Source organism: Suillus discolor (genome assembly GCF_016758755.1).
Source record: "Suillus discolor strain FC423 chromosome Unknown F5147scaffold_105, whole genome shotgun sequence".
NCBI classification, from domain to species: Eukaryota; Fungi; Basidiomycota; class Agaricomycetes; order Boletales; family Suillaceae; genus Suillus; species Suillus discolor.
Genome location: NW_024541352.1, coordinates 126922 through 140009, shown reverse-complemented (window position 1 = coordinate 140009; position 13088 = coordinate 126922). Strand labels below are relative to the sequence as shown.

Sequence of the window (13088 nt, the reverse complement as noted above, 5' to 3'; positions counted from 1 at the left end):
TGGCTCTGTCATATTGCTCTCTTGCTTCTGTCTACTGGTTGGTTTTTGCATTGTTATTTCTGCTGAGGTCTCATGCTTTCCGGAACGTTCTCATACCCACTATCATGCTGTACATTCTCACACTCATTTGCAATGCGCATGTCGCCCATTCCCGTCTTTGTGTGCACTATTCCCATTTTACACCTTTCCCTTCTTATCACTTTGCGCCATGCTGCTCGTCTTTTCATAGATATCTATCTTTTCTGATGTGTGCTGTGCAGTAGACCATGGCACTCTTCCGTCATATAACCCTGTTTATCGTTAATTTGACTGTCCCTCCCGAGATAACCTCATCCCGGAACCGGTGATGGTGGCAAAACTCCTGAAGGCCCTTACCCGTTCCCGTTCCCGCCTCCTTCCCATTCCATCTTACAAAGCCTTGAACTCAATTTGATTTTTTCCTGCCATGACCTTTTCTGATGCTGTTATTCTCTCCATTGTAGGCGCCGTATCCGATGTGACCGAAGGAGGTATTTCCGCCACAGGGTGGGGTAGAAGTGAGGTGTGGGCATGACGTATGGGCGGGAGGGGAATCCCCGGTAACTTTTCGAGCTTATGTTTATGTTTATATTGTACTAGCGCCAGATATCGATTGTAATCCCGCTTGTCTCTCTATGTAGTTATGTTTGTGATGTAATATTGGACATATATATGTGATGTGGAGGGGATGTGGAGATTTATTTTTTGAGTTCTGCTAGTGCATGTCGAGGAGCTTGTCCAACCGGGATCATGATAAGCGATCTAATAATAACTGACATTCCCCATGGAGTACAATTATGTAAGTGAACTATACTTTGCAAGGACACGACAACCACACGATGTCGGACCTAGGCCTCATCATGAACAGAGTTCTGGTAAAGATATCTCATTGGCAGAGGAGAGCTGTCATAGGAAAGCCCAACTATCCAAGGACACTGAGTTCCACACACTAAGGATCAAATCCAGATTATTTCCAACCCGCGGTGCTCCGCCGAGATGTATGAACTCTACTAGTGGCTGTTTGGCGGAAGTGACCGGGGCAATGGCGGTACATAGTACTGCCCAACACACCTAGAAACAGCACGTAATACATCAATCAATGTCAACTCGAACCTGGGTATGATAGCCGGAAGATCATCAGCTCGTACAGCAGGTTAGTCATATAGTTTGGGCTAGTACTACTAGTCTACATAGAGCAACAATGCATAGCCTTTTGCTGTCGCCAATCTCGATCCGATGATATAGGCACTTCGATAAAGGCCGCATAACTGGACTTGGGGGCTTGCTGCCGCATCTCTCGAGTTCAACTCAACATTAAACCGTTGCACCCAGGTACAGACTGTATGAGTGTGCGTGGATGGATTCAGTTGTAGTGAACAAGAAATTTGAGGTGTTTAGCAGTGGCATGCTGGAGGGTGCGATAAGTCTAGTTTAGTTATAAGTAACTTCTTATCGATCAAGCTTCCTGGCATGGCCCCCGGACCTCCTGGTTCCTTCAAACCAGCTGTGCTTTTGTCCCCGGATGGGTAGATTCTCATCCAAACTTTGCGCTAGGAACGACTCTATTGGGTTTGTCTATAGGATGCCAATAGGAGACAGGCCTCGCAAAAAGGGCTCTTTGTGAAAAAGATTTTTTAATAACCCCAGGCTTGGCACCTCTCAATCCTCTCCCTACTGGAATGAATGGTCGGGCCATAGCATTCCTGCCTCGTGTCAGTGAGTCTCGTTATTATCACACCAGGTGCGCCTCAAATGTTGGCCGCCTGCATCCAAGGACCATATAAGCAGCATGAATCTCCACAGTTTGCACGCGACAAGTTGCTCCAGTTATCATCAACTGTAGAACTATCTCAGACCAATTTAATTGTGGATCTCTCAGGAAAGACGTACACGACACTCACCAACGCCGATACCAGCTAAATTTATTGTCCAGTCGAGGATCCTTAATTCTACCAATGGACGGGGAAGCTTTCGGAATATGGTTGTTCGGTAATTCCCTCGATAGTGGGTGGTGCACATGAAAATTTTCCAGAGCCCGACTTAGATCGTGTTACACAATGAGTAAATGTGTTTTGCTATGTAGAATGAGAAAGGTCATTGGATACAGCTGATGCTGCGCCATGTATTTGTCCCCGTCGAATGCCTTGATGGTTGGAAATGCTAGGAAGCAATGTCTGCTTCAGCGCCATCCCATGGTGTGAACATATAACTCACTATGCACTATGGCCAATTGGAAATGAACATGTTAGATGCAGAACAAACTTTGGGCGAAGCTGCTGCGCCCCGTATTTGTGCGGAGCCCGTGCTGTCATTGCTGTGAATGTATCTGAGTCACTGGCCAATGGAAGCGGAATGTCCGAGAAATATTAGGTGGCCACGCGGTATGCAGAGACTAGTACTGTGAGATTCAAAGTTTAAATGGATATGGGAGATGGGAGATGTACATGCGAGAGAGTTAGCGGGTTGGAAGTTGGTAAGTGAGATCTTTGCATGTTTGTCTCGGTGAGAGTGAACGCTGAAATTTCGCTGAAATGTGATTGGCTGGAAAAAGCTTGCTGAAATTGGCTAGCTTACAAAAGCAATCACAAGCTAGGCTAACCCATAAGGGAAGGTGTATATGGCAAAAGACAAATCACATCAGGCGTGTAAACGGAGAGTAGTATTGTACCTGAAACACTGTAAAGTCAGCACGCTCATTGTGATTGTGCTTGTGATATGAAAGATATGGAACCAGATATCACGAGCCGGTTGACCAGTCCCGGGCGCTGCAGAAAAATACGGATTACGTTTTGGATGCGTCTAGAATCGTTTGACATTACAGTGGCGACGAACCTGACAAAAATCTCGCACGGATCTGGAGGTTTTCGCTACATCCGTCGGGGACATAATTTACCTTTTCTGACATGTCGGTTGCTGTCTTTAGATAATCATGTATCACGTCGCACGCAGCACCAGGAGACTTCATGTCGCTACCACACAGTGGCATAATCGCGTTGACATCGCGCAACCATGTTGTTTGGAGATCCTACTAGGCCGTTTGTGACATCAAAGTCATCTTGCAATACATACTTACTAGGCTCCAGGCTCCGCTCACTTCCGAATCAACTGTCAACTAGGCGGCCGGAAAGAAAGTTGAAGTTTGGCTCATTGGGCGCCAGTGCTGGTAAGCCTCAGGCGGCTATCAATTTCAAGCCTTTCCACTCACTTCCAAGGGCAACTGACTCGGAAGCCCAACATCGGACTCGATCACTGGGCTAGTGCTCGGAGCCTGAGCCCACGTTGGATAGCTTCAACGACTTTAAGTTGGGATCTCGACACTTGTGCGGGCAGTTGAACTCTCGGTGTCCAATTGAAGTTCCCAGTCTATGGCGGCTCGTTCAACCAGTAGCCTGAGCCTCCGAGTCCGAGTCGCGTTTATTACTATCGCATTCTGCCTACTACTAGTCATCACTCCGAGTCTCAATTCGGATCTCACTGTTCAAGCTGGCACATTCGACTTACAACTACGAGTACCGTCTATTATCAGCACCATCAACTTACAACCCAAGCCATACTCAGGCTGGTCTGAGTCACTGCCAGACTCCCCCTCGATATTTCCAGTGACTTCGGGCATTATGCCTCTTCGGCGCCACACCCGATTGAACGTTGGACTTGGCGTCGCCCTGACCTACACACAAACATATTTATAAAAGACGTGGACGAAAGTAATGGACACACGCCGCATGGCAGCCCCACGAGCACACTTAAGTGCTGCTTCTAGGCTCCACACATAAAATTTTGTATCCAGTCCGGGGATAGTACTGGCAAAGTGTTGTCCATCAGAGGACATGGCAACAACCAAGACCTGGTCGTCGTGCCTGAGTCGGACTCCGACTTGCCGGTAAGTTTTGAGGTCCCAGATGCGAACTGAATAGTCATTTAATGCGTTAAGATAGCGTTCACCAGGAGACAGACAAAGGGATATGACGGATTCGGTATGACCCTGAATAATGAGTTCTTCCCGTCAATCGATTGCCATTTTTGGATGGTGGAGTCAGAGATATATGCGTCATCCTTGGACTAACATAACGATAACGTCCAGTTGTCATGTCCCTTGATCTTAAGGAGCAGCTCGCTGTCCTTTGACCACATGCAGATCATAGTGCCCTGACCGCCACTGGCGCACTTATCGCATTGCGGAGAACATTTGATTATTTTCACCCATTCTTTGCCTCTTCTTATGGGTGGTAGCCAGCGGTCGCGTTCCACCGTCGTATAGTGCTGTCTTTTAATTCACTTGCTGCCTCCTTGCCCTTTGGTGACCAATCGAAGCACTCTACTCCATGACTATTCCCCTCCCACGACCTACTAAGCTCCCCTCCTTTATGTCCCACTGCAGCCGTACGGTCAGCACGTACAGCGAATCAACAAAATGCTATATTCCCCGTGCTCTAACACGATCGACAAAGACCCGGAACGAATCGACGTCGTTGTACGACGAATTTATTGCCACTCCGGAAATTGGGGATATCTGTGTCGATGTCTTTACATTCGGTGCCAACACTGCTTCTGCTGAAGACGGAATCTATCTATTAGATACACGAACGACCATTGGCCCTATCGTAGATGATGAAAGAAATCCTGCGCACTCCCTTCTAACGATGTATTGTGACCTCTTTTGTTTTCGTCTTTTTGCTCGTTATCTATCAAAATCACAATTCAAGGGCACATCTTCAATACTTGTCATATGTGAAGCCACGTGTGACGTTGGATTATTCGATGATCAAAACGAAGGTCACCTTGCACTCCGAGAAGCCGTGGATTCCCTTCGCACACCAGCTCAATTACGAATTATGTTCTCACAGATCGTACTTGAAGGTTATGCAACTAGTATGTCACTGTGGATAGAATTTTGGGAGATGCTATCCATTGACCACATTCAGGGGCTCGGACACGAAACCAATGGTCATGAATTCTCGCTGCAAATCATCGATGATCTGCTCTCTCATTCTGCAAGACACCTTCGAAGTCTACAATGAACAAAGTTACCTGCGCGACAACCAAGCTGCATTTGAAGTTCAAAGCGATAACATGGGTCAACGACTGAAGGCTGAACAATAGCATGTTCTCGACTGCATTGTAGAGAGAGCGTGGTCCAGCACAGAGACAACTTCTTTTTCGTCGAGGGACGTCCAGGTAGGTCGAGGGTGAGAACGCGAAGAGACACTGTGTCTATTTGCGGAGACAAATGAAGGATTGTCCAAGACTGTACAAATATTGTATTTCGTGACCTACCACTGTAAACACGATTGATTGGAAAAAAAGACGACCGAAGGCGTGTCTTTGTTATATGTCAAAAACCAGGCAATAATAAGTCACGATTGGTAAATGGAGAGGAGAATCGTACGTGCCTCGATAACTCAAGAAAGAATAACGAGCGGGTGATCAAAAAAAATACGCGGGATCTGGAGGAAAAATAATGGGTGACTATCCATAGGCCTGAATAATGCGGTTTGGAATAGAATATAATAAAAAATACCATTTAAGGAAACCCTGCCGCGATGCCGCTGTTCATTTAGGACGACTTTCCCGCACATTATTTTCTTCACCCTCTTACAAACTCTAAATCTGTAGGGGGGCCCCCCTTACAGATTATAACTGACGGATTATTCCGTTTTGGGCCCTTGCTATCTGCTTACTCATCGCTTAGTAATCTACATCTGAGGTCCCCATCTCGCGCATCTCCTCCATAGCGATAGTTGTTGCCTCGTTCCACCATCTTGCAATATACAGGAACCACTACGGCCCAATTCTTAAGCTCCCTTGTGAAGTTTTACATTGAAGTTTTAAGATGAATGAACCACGGTGTCCATCACGTGATTATTAAAAGTTCCACACCGCATATAACTTGCCCTGGATGTGGCCGTGCACGACTTATTTTATTCAAAGTGCGTTACGGTTTGGTTTTCTGTATGGATTATCTTGGGCAGATATGTTTCAAGGTCCGTCATAATCTATTCTACATTATTTGGCCTACGGATAGTCACCCAATATGAGACGGGTGTGTAGTAAGGATTGAACATCCTCTTTAGGCGCTCAAAGCTGTCCACGTGACTCGCCGCACTCTTCGTATCCGAGCTATGGAAAAATTGGTCATGGGAAGGGGAGGCTCGCCGCAGGCGAGCCGAGGAGCTTGGAAGGGGTCGGCGCTCGGAAGTCGGAAAACCATCCCAGGGGGAGGACTCTGGAGTACCGAAACCTCGCTACTTTGTCCATTGGCTTTCGGCCCAATGATTTTATATACAGGTAAAGACGATCTCCCAATGATACAGCTTATGTTTGACGTCAGATTCAGACGGCAGCGTTCGATATTCCCGGCACAATTGACATTGAACGCCCACCCACGCGCAAACATTGATATTACTACACGGTTCCCAATGGAATTCATAACGGTTCGTGTTCCTTGACTCAGACCCTAGCTAGTGTGACCTAATTTAACCCTTTAGCCCGTCTAATTTTAACGGTGAGAACACGCTTCTTCCTGCAGGTTGGTTACACCCTGGATTATATATATTTCTCTCTAACATCGCGGTAAGGCTACTACACCATTCTTGCGCCGGATACCAACATTATTTTATCTTCCTTAGGCCCGTTGTCCACTACCAGCTCTGGTGGGCTACTTTGTGCTGCTCGCACTGCATCACTGCCAATGCCACCCTTGAACATCGAGGTGGGTTTTACTACTATTCTTATGCTGGATACCAACATTATTTTATCTTCCTTAGGACCGTCTTCCTACTCCCATTCACCTCACACGTCCGCTCGCACTCAGCTTCACCACTCTCGCGCTGGATACCAACATTATCTTATCTTCCTTACTCCTCACCACTCTCGCGCTGGATACCAACATTATCTTATCTTCCTTACTCACCACTCTCGCGCTGGATACCAACATCATCTTATCTTCCTTACTCCTCGCGCTGGATACCAACATTATTTTACCTTCCTTACCTCTCACGCTGGACACCAACATCATCTTATCTTCCTTACTACAATATGGTGCGTCATTATTTCACTCGTCCTCTTCTTTGACATCCTTGTCCTTGTTCTTTTTCTCATTCTTGTCCTCAGTCTTGTCCTCGCCGTCTTCTTTTTTCTCCTCATCTTCCTCTTCCTCATCTTCTTCGTCCTCTCCATCCTCACCATCACTGTCCGGCATCACCTGCCTGTTGATTTTGACACAGCGCACTTCACAGCAGCAACCCGCATGGCCTTCGCAATATCTTCCGCCTGCTTGAAGGTGCTCGAGTGTTTGTACACGTCTTGTATCATGCTTGGCTGGAAGCCTGAGCGGTTTGCAAGTCTCTCCACCTTCGCTTCAAAGCCGAACTGCGTGAACTGCGCAATATCTGCAGTGTGGATTTGAGGGTCTATGTGAGGGACCCTGGCATTGGCCTCTGGGCTGCCGTTGGTGGTGACGGCTCTCTCGTTATTTTCAATTTTGTTTGTCTGGCCATTGCAGGTGCCCATTTCCCCAAAAGCAGACTTGAGGGTGTGCAAGTGTGGTGTCATTGAGTATATTACTGTGTACTGTAGCTTTCATTAGCCTGAATTTGCTTCCCTGAATGAATATGGCTAGGAAATTTGAATGTTCTCAACCCACCAATCGGAAATAAAACCAACGGCGACTTGGTGTGGCAGTTAAACCAAATATTGAATAATGTTAGCGTGGTGGTAATGGTAGTTCAAAGTAAAACAGTCCCGACCCCTAAAACACATTTTTGTTCCCATTTCCCGCCACCCGAGTACACACACTGACTTCACCATCATACATGTCTGTCTTCGAACCGAAGACAGTCCTCACTCTTCTCAAGACTTCGACTGCTGTCTCCCCTCTCGAGAAAAACACCTTTGAAAAAAAATGGAGGGTTAGCGTGAGTGTCTCGGCAGCTTGAAGCACACTCGTTACACACAATTTAATGCCTTTACTGACCAAAAAAAAGGTAGAGAAACGAGTCAGTACATGGAACGAGGCACGCAGCCATATGAACAACCCACGTCCGCAGTTCCAGCTACAGTGGGAGTCCGAGATCGTTGAGTATGTCCAGTTCCTGTGGGAGAAGACACGAACACGGTCAAAGAAAGGCGAGCCCAGCAAGCTAGGAGTGAACGTCCCGTTGCTCGGGCCACGGTTTTTACCTCCGTCTTACCTGCATGTCCAGAAGCGCTCTGGAGGTGGAGCCATCGAGCCGACAATGCAATACCTCAAACCGCTCAACATCGTGCATCCGTTCTACTACCCACAGCTTGGACAATGTCCAAGATGTGGGTCCGACAAGGATACGGCTTGGGAAGGCTGGACGAGTAAAGGAGCTCGAGAGCTCCATGGGCTGTTCTGTGAAGAAGCAGCTCTGGGCACACAGCTCAGATGCAACCGCTGCAAGGAATCGTCGAAGGCGAAGACCAGAGGGGACACTGCCAGTGGTATGGTGGCTGGCATTGAGGGATACTGCTTCGCAACGACGAGTGCGATGTACTGGAAAGGCTGGGAGCATTGGAGAATCCCACATGAGTCCCGCGCACAGCAGGTCGTCAGTGATCTGACGTATTCGACTGCGGCAGGTGGCTTACCTATATTTTTCTACCGCTGCGCATTGACACGCGACCTCTTTGACCTCCTCATCGAGTTATGGCCATCGTCGACCTCTGCAGGTCTCGAAGAATGTGTTAGGCGTGAGTACTGAGGTCCATTGTGATGGCCACATACCTGACTTAATACACTCACGCAGAACTCCATCTCTTCAAGCACAAGCGCAGGATGTTGGAGTACCTTGAGGCTGTCAGAGCTCGCGAATGCCAGAACGACTCGAAGAACTCACTCGGAAACTACTTCAACAGTGGTGTGACTTCGGGAACGTGCCTTCAAGCGTTTTCGGCACCCGATGACACACTTGGCTACAGCGACAAATCAGTCTCTCGCGATACGATAACCGAGGTATTCATTGAATTTTCGACTCACACAAGGCAGATCGAGAGTGCGAACTACTTGAAGTCGCTATCAGGTAAGTCCAGCACTCGGATATTCTCTCACACAGCACTAAGTAGTGTTTGTCAGCAATATGTGCTTCTCTGGACAACACATTCAAAGCCACGAACAAGGCGACACTTACCAACAAGGACGGCCAGAAGACGAAGGAAATCAAGGGCGGTATTCTCACTGTCTTGAACGAGGGCAATGAGATTATTTCCTGGGTAAGTACTGAGTCACTTTGACACATGGTACCCACACTGATCTGAATTTCTCACCAGAGGTTCTGTCAGATGCGCACTAACGCAGAGATCGCAGAGCTCCTGCTAGGCCTCAAGCATCGCCATGACGTCCTTGGTCTCCCACAGCCGAAAATGATGGTCGCCGACAACTGCTGTCACATTCGTGGCGCAGTGGCATCCGCCATGCCTGAGACAGAAGCGAAGCTGGACGTGTGGCATTTCAGTGCCAGGTAAGTAACTTCAGCATGAGGAGCCATTACTCTGGCTAACGGGAACCTCACCCACAAAGATATGTTGCTGCAATACTGAACGCAAGCAAGAGTCCATTTCGCAGTGCTATTGCTGCCGATATCTCAGGTGCAATCCTCAAGATGCACGCAGAACATGGACGTCCAGCAGAATACTGGGATCGCAGAGAACAAGAGCAGCGCCTTCTTGCAGCTTTTGAAAAGTGGGCCGAGAAAGGTGTGTGGTCAGCAGCGGCTCAGAAGGTAAGTCTGTCTGCTTCATCATGAGCAAAAATTGAGTCTCACACCATCTTTTTTTGCTAGGTACATCAAGAACAACTCAAACATGTCCGAAAAGGGTGTCTCGAGCGCTCGGATCAACACCTCAGGTCTGACGGCAGCCGTGTTGAAGGCACGCACAAAGGCTGGAACTCATTGCAGCGCGCCCAACCAAGTGGGATTGTGATGCTGACTGCACTCGGTCACGACTTCGTCCTCCGTTGCAACATTCGGGTCGCCTTCAGTAGGCGTCAAATGACGCCCTTTGTCGAATTCACCCATGGCTCCCACCACATCCAACTATCTAACCACGTCGCAAAACTCTACAACAGACTGCGCGAGAAGGGCACACAGCTGCTTCCTCTCCTACCAGAACTCCCAGATGTCGACTCTGGCGAGACTTTTGGACTGGTTGCATCGGACAATGCAACCACATTTGGTGGGTTGCTCATCAAGGAAGAGACTCTGGACGCCGAACTCGCGCACAACTTCGAGGTTCACACTGATAGCTTTACTGGCGGGACTGTAGACTTTGCGACTGAAGCCAGCCGCAGCATCATGATTGAGGACTGGCAGATTGATCCCGCACTCCTTGATCAGCCTGCTGCACAGCTGCCGCGCACTATGGTGAGTGGGGCATCACCCATTTTTTCGTTGTTTACTGACAAACTTTTCTAGACGGCTTCTAACACTAACACTCTCCCTGCCGAAGTTGCACCTCCCTCCCTCATCAAACGCAAGGCCATTTGCATCTCGCCCAACTCCGACGACAAGTCAAATGGCGGGTCCGCCACTACAAAACGACCTCGGACTCTGGGTCCAGCCAGCACCAAGACACTTGATGGCTACTTTGCCTCAGGCCGTCTTCTGACATGGCATGGAGAGCCTCCCAGTACTGCCGCAGGAGAGGTATGTTTGTTCTCACCCCCAACCAACGCTACACCCGAAAACTGACGTCCTGGATTCTCGCAGGTCGCCAGTCCGTTCTCGCCCCCGACCAACGATACACACCCAAAGGTACGTCCGTTCTCGCCCCTGACCAACGATACACCCGAAAACTGATGTCCTCCACCCCCGACCAACGCTACACCCGAAAACTGGACGTCCTCGCCCCCAACCAACGATACACCCAAAAACTGGATGTCCTCCCTCACCCCTGACCAACGATACACCCAAAAACTTCCTCCCTCACCCCCAACCAACAATACACCCGAAAACTGCCTCCCTCACCCCTGACCAACGATACACCCAAAAACTTCCTCCCTCACCCCTGACCAATGATACACCCAAAAACTTCCTCCCTCACCCCCAACCAACGATACACTGCAGGCTGCCAGTGCTCAGGCTGGCAACAACAACCCGCCAATCACCCCCAACCAACGATACACGGGCATCAACGAGGCAGGCCAGACCCGGTCCCAGTGCCTGTTCTCCATCGCAACGGGTATCGATCCTCGCTCACTCACCTTCCAAAATTCGGACGAGTTCTACCTGTTTATGAACATGCGAGCCGAGTTCAAGTGGCTGTCATACCAAATGACTTCGAAGCGCTGGGTGCTGGCAACGGAGGAGTACAATCACCGTCTCGTCGAGAAAATGGGCCAGTCCATCATCCAGAAGAACCCACAGGCCCTCCTGCGCGCACTGGGTGATATTGAGCCCAAACTGATGAACCGCATCATCAAAGACGAGTATACCTGTGAGTCACTCAGTTTTTGCGTTCACTCTGTGTTTTTCTGACATCTATATCACAGCAAAGAGGAACAACGAGACATTCTGGCGCCATCATTGTTCTGTTGTGCCCCTCGTCAAGGAAGAGCGAGGGAAAAAGGTCAGTCCCCAGTCCAAGCCCTTGCTCACTGTTCACAATGCTGAACTTGCTTTTTTTTTAGCCTCGAAAGGCGCAGACGTGCTCGCGCTGCCAAACCATCATGTACCCTGGCCCCGAAAACTCGCCACTCAACCACAAGCGGGGCTACTGCGCTGACGGTGTCAAGCAGGTGTCGAAGAGCGGCGAAGACCTCCCTCCCTGGCCTCAGCCTCAAGGGCTGTTCTCCGAAGGTCGCACATTTCACCCACACGCGTTTTTGTTGGCTGTTCAGCGCGTCTTCATGCAGGGACCGGGAGAGATGGACTTGCTTGAAACGGAGGCCTTCGCGAAGCTGCTTGCATCGCGCACTGAGATCCGCGAGGATGGCGCAGTGCTTTTCCAACTGTTCACCAACTTTGTCGTTGACCCATCCACCCCCCGCGAGCGCATCGTCACCCACAACGACAAGCAGTGGCTCAGGATTAATTTCCTCCAGCAGCAGCAGCTGTAGAAGTCGAGATATAATTTTTCCCCCTGCTATATGATAGTTTACTACAGTCCCAGTCTTTCCCCCTCGTCTTCCAACTAATGTTTTTCCGAGTTTTGGGACCCGTTCTAAGGTCTATGAGGGCTGGGGGTAGGTATGTTCTCATTTCATTCACTCATTGCTCGTCGTCCCCGCCGTCGCGTCGCCGTTTGCCTTTGTCGCCTAGGGCAAAATTGAACCGGTCACGTGACGTCGAAACTCACGTGCTTTCGAAAAGGTCTGAACGGTCCTGCGGTGTTTGAAAAACGGTCAGACCGTTTGTAAGCCTCCCCTTCCCATGGCGCAGCTGCCAAGACGAGGGTTCAATACTCTAGTAAGCACGTGACAGCTCGGCAACATCCGCCGTATGTCTACCGTGGTCCGTCAGCGCTGTGCCCGACGACGAGCTCACTCATCTCTCAACCGTTTGACGACCCGTTTTTCCAATCAGTATATTACAGCCAACAGAAGCAACAAAAGACACTTAAACAATGGATACACCATTATGCATGCCCTGCTCTTCTTCAGCCTTGCAGCCTTCACGTTAGTGCGTCTTTGTATTACATAGTTTAGCGAACCTTATGTCATTGTTTGGCTGTCTTAGTGGTGTGGACCGGTCTATCACCTCAGAGTTGTGTGGGAACACCTGATCCATTTGTAAGTTCTGACATCTACACTTAGACTCGTGATCAGTCTGACGTACGGTCGATCCTCCTTCAAGCTCGAGCCATGCTGATCCAGGCTGTTGCCCGCCGTTTGCAGTGAGTGAGTCGGTCGATCCTCGTTCAAGGTGATGCTGATTCAAGTCGCTGCCCAGCGTGCAAATCCCTAAGTTGCATTCGACCATCGAGCAGCGCCGAGTCAGAAGTACTGCTGAGGCCGATTCCAGGAGGTTTTTCCTGATGTGGCCGACCGGGTGCAAGGCCAGCGTTTCCTTGTAAAGCCTGATCTGCTTGAAGTGATGTTTATAGTATAATCG

At 49.2% G+C, this 13088-nt stretch overlaps 3 protein-coding genes across 3 annotated transcripts; 2 read left to right on the top strand and 1 right to left on the bottom strand.

Moving 5' to 3' along the window:
- Positions 1–4051: 4051 nt before the first annotated feature.
- Positions 4052–5312, top strand: F5147DRAFT_787377 (uncharacterized protein). Its single transcript, XM_041442960.1, has one exon. The coding sequence runs from the start codon at positions 4341–4343 to the stop codon at positions 5034–5036; it is 696 nt and encodes a 231-aa protein (XP_041286166.1). The 5' UTR covers positions 4052–4340; the 3' UTR covers positions 5037–5312.
- A 1757-nt stretch (positions 5313–7069) lies between these two features.
- F5147DRAFT_658232 (uncharacterized protein) lies at positions 7070–7569 on the bottom strand (the record flags this gene model as incomplete). Its single annotated transcript, XM_041434405.1, has 2 exons — positions 7070–7223; positions 7247–7569. The coding sequence occupies 2 exons, from the start codon at positions 7567–7569 to the stop codon at positions 7070–7072; spliced, it is 477 nt and encodes a 158-aa protein (XP_041286165.1).
- Positions 7570–7829: 260 nt separating this feature from the next.
- Positions 7830–12094, top strand: F5147DRAFT_780402 (uncharacterized protein; the record flags this gene model as incomplete). The annotated part of the gene is made up of 13 exons (XM_041442446.1): positions 7830–7931; positions 8001–8730; positions 8787–8992; positions 9026–9059; positions 9113–9249; positions 9307–9497; positions 9557–9758; positions 9819–10400; positions 10452–10682; positions 10746–10790; positions 11103–11472; positions 11528–11604; positions 11666–12094. 13 exons carry the CDS (start codon positions 7830–7832, stop codon positions 12092–12094), a joined length of 3336 nt encoding a protein of 1111 aa, XP_041286164.1.
- Positions 12095–13088: the final 994 nt, after the last annotated feature.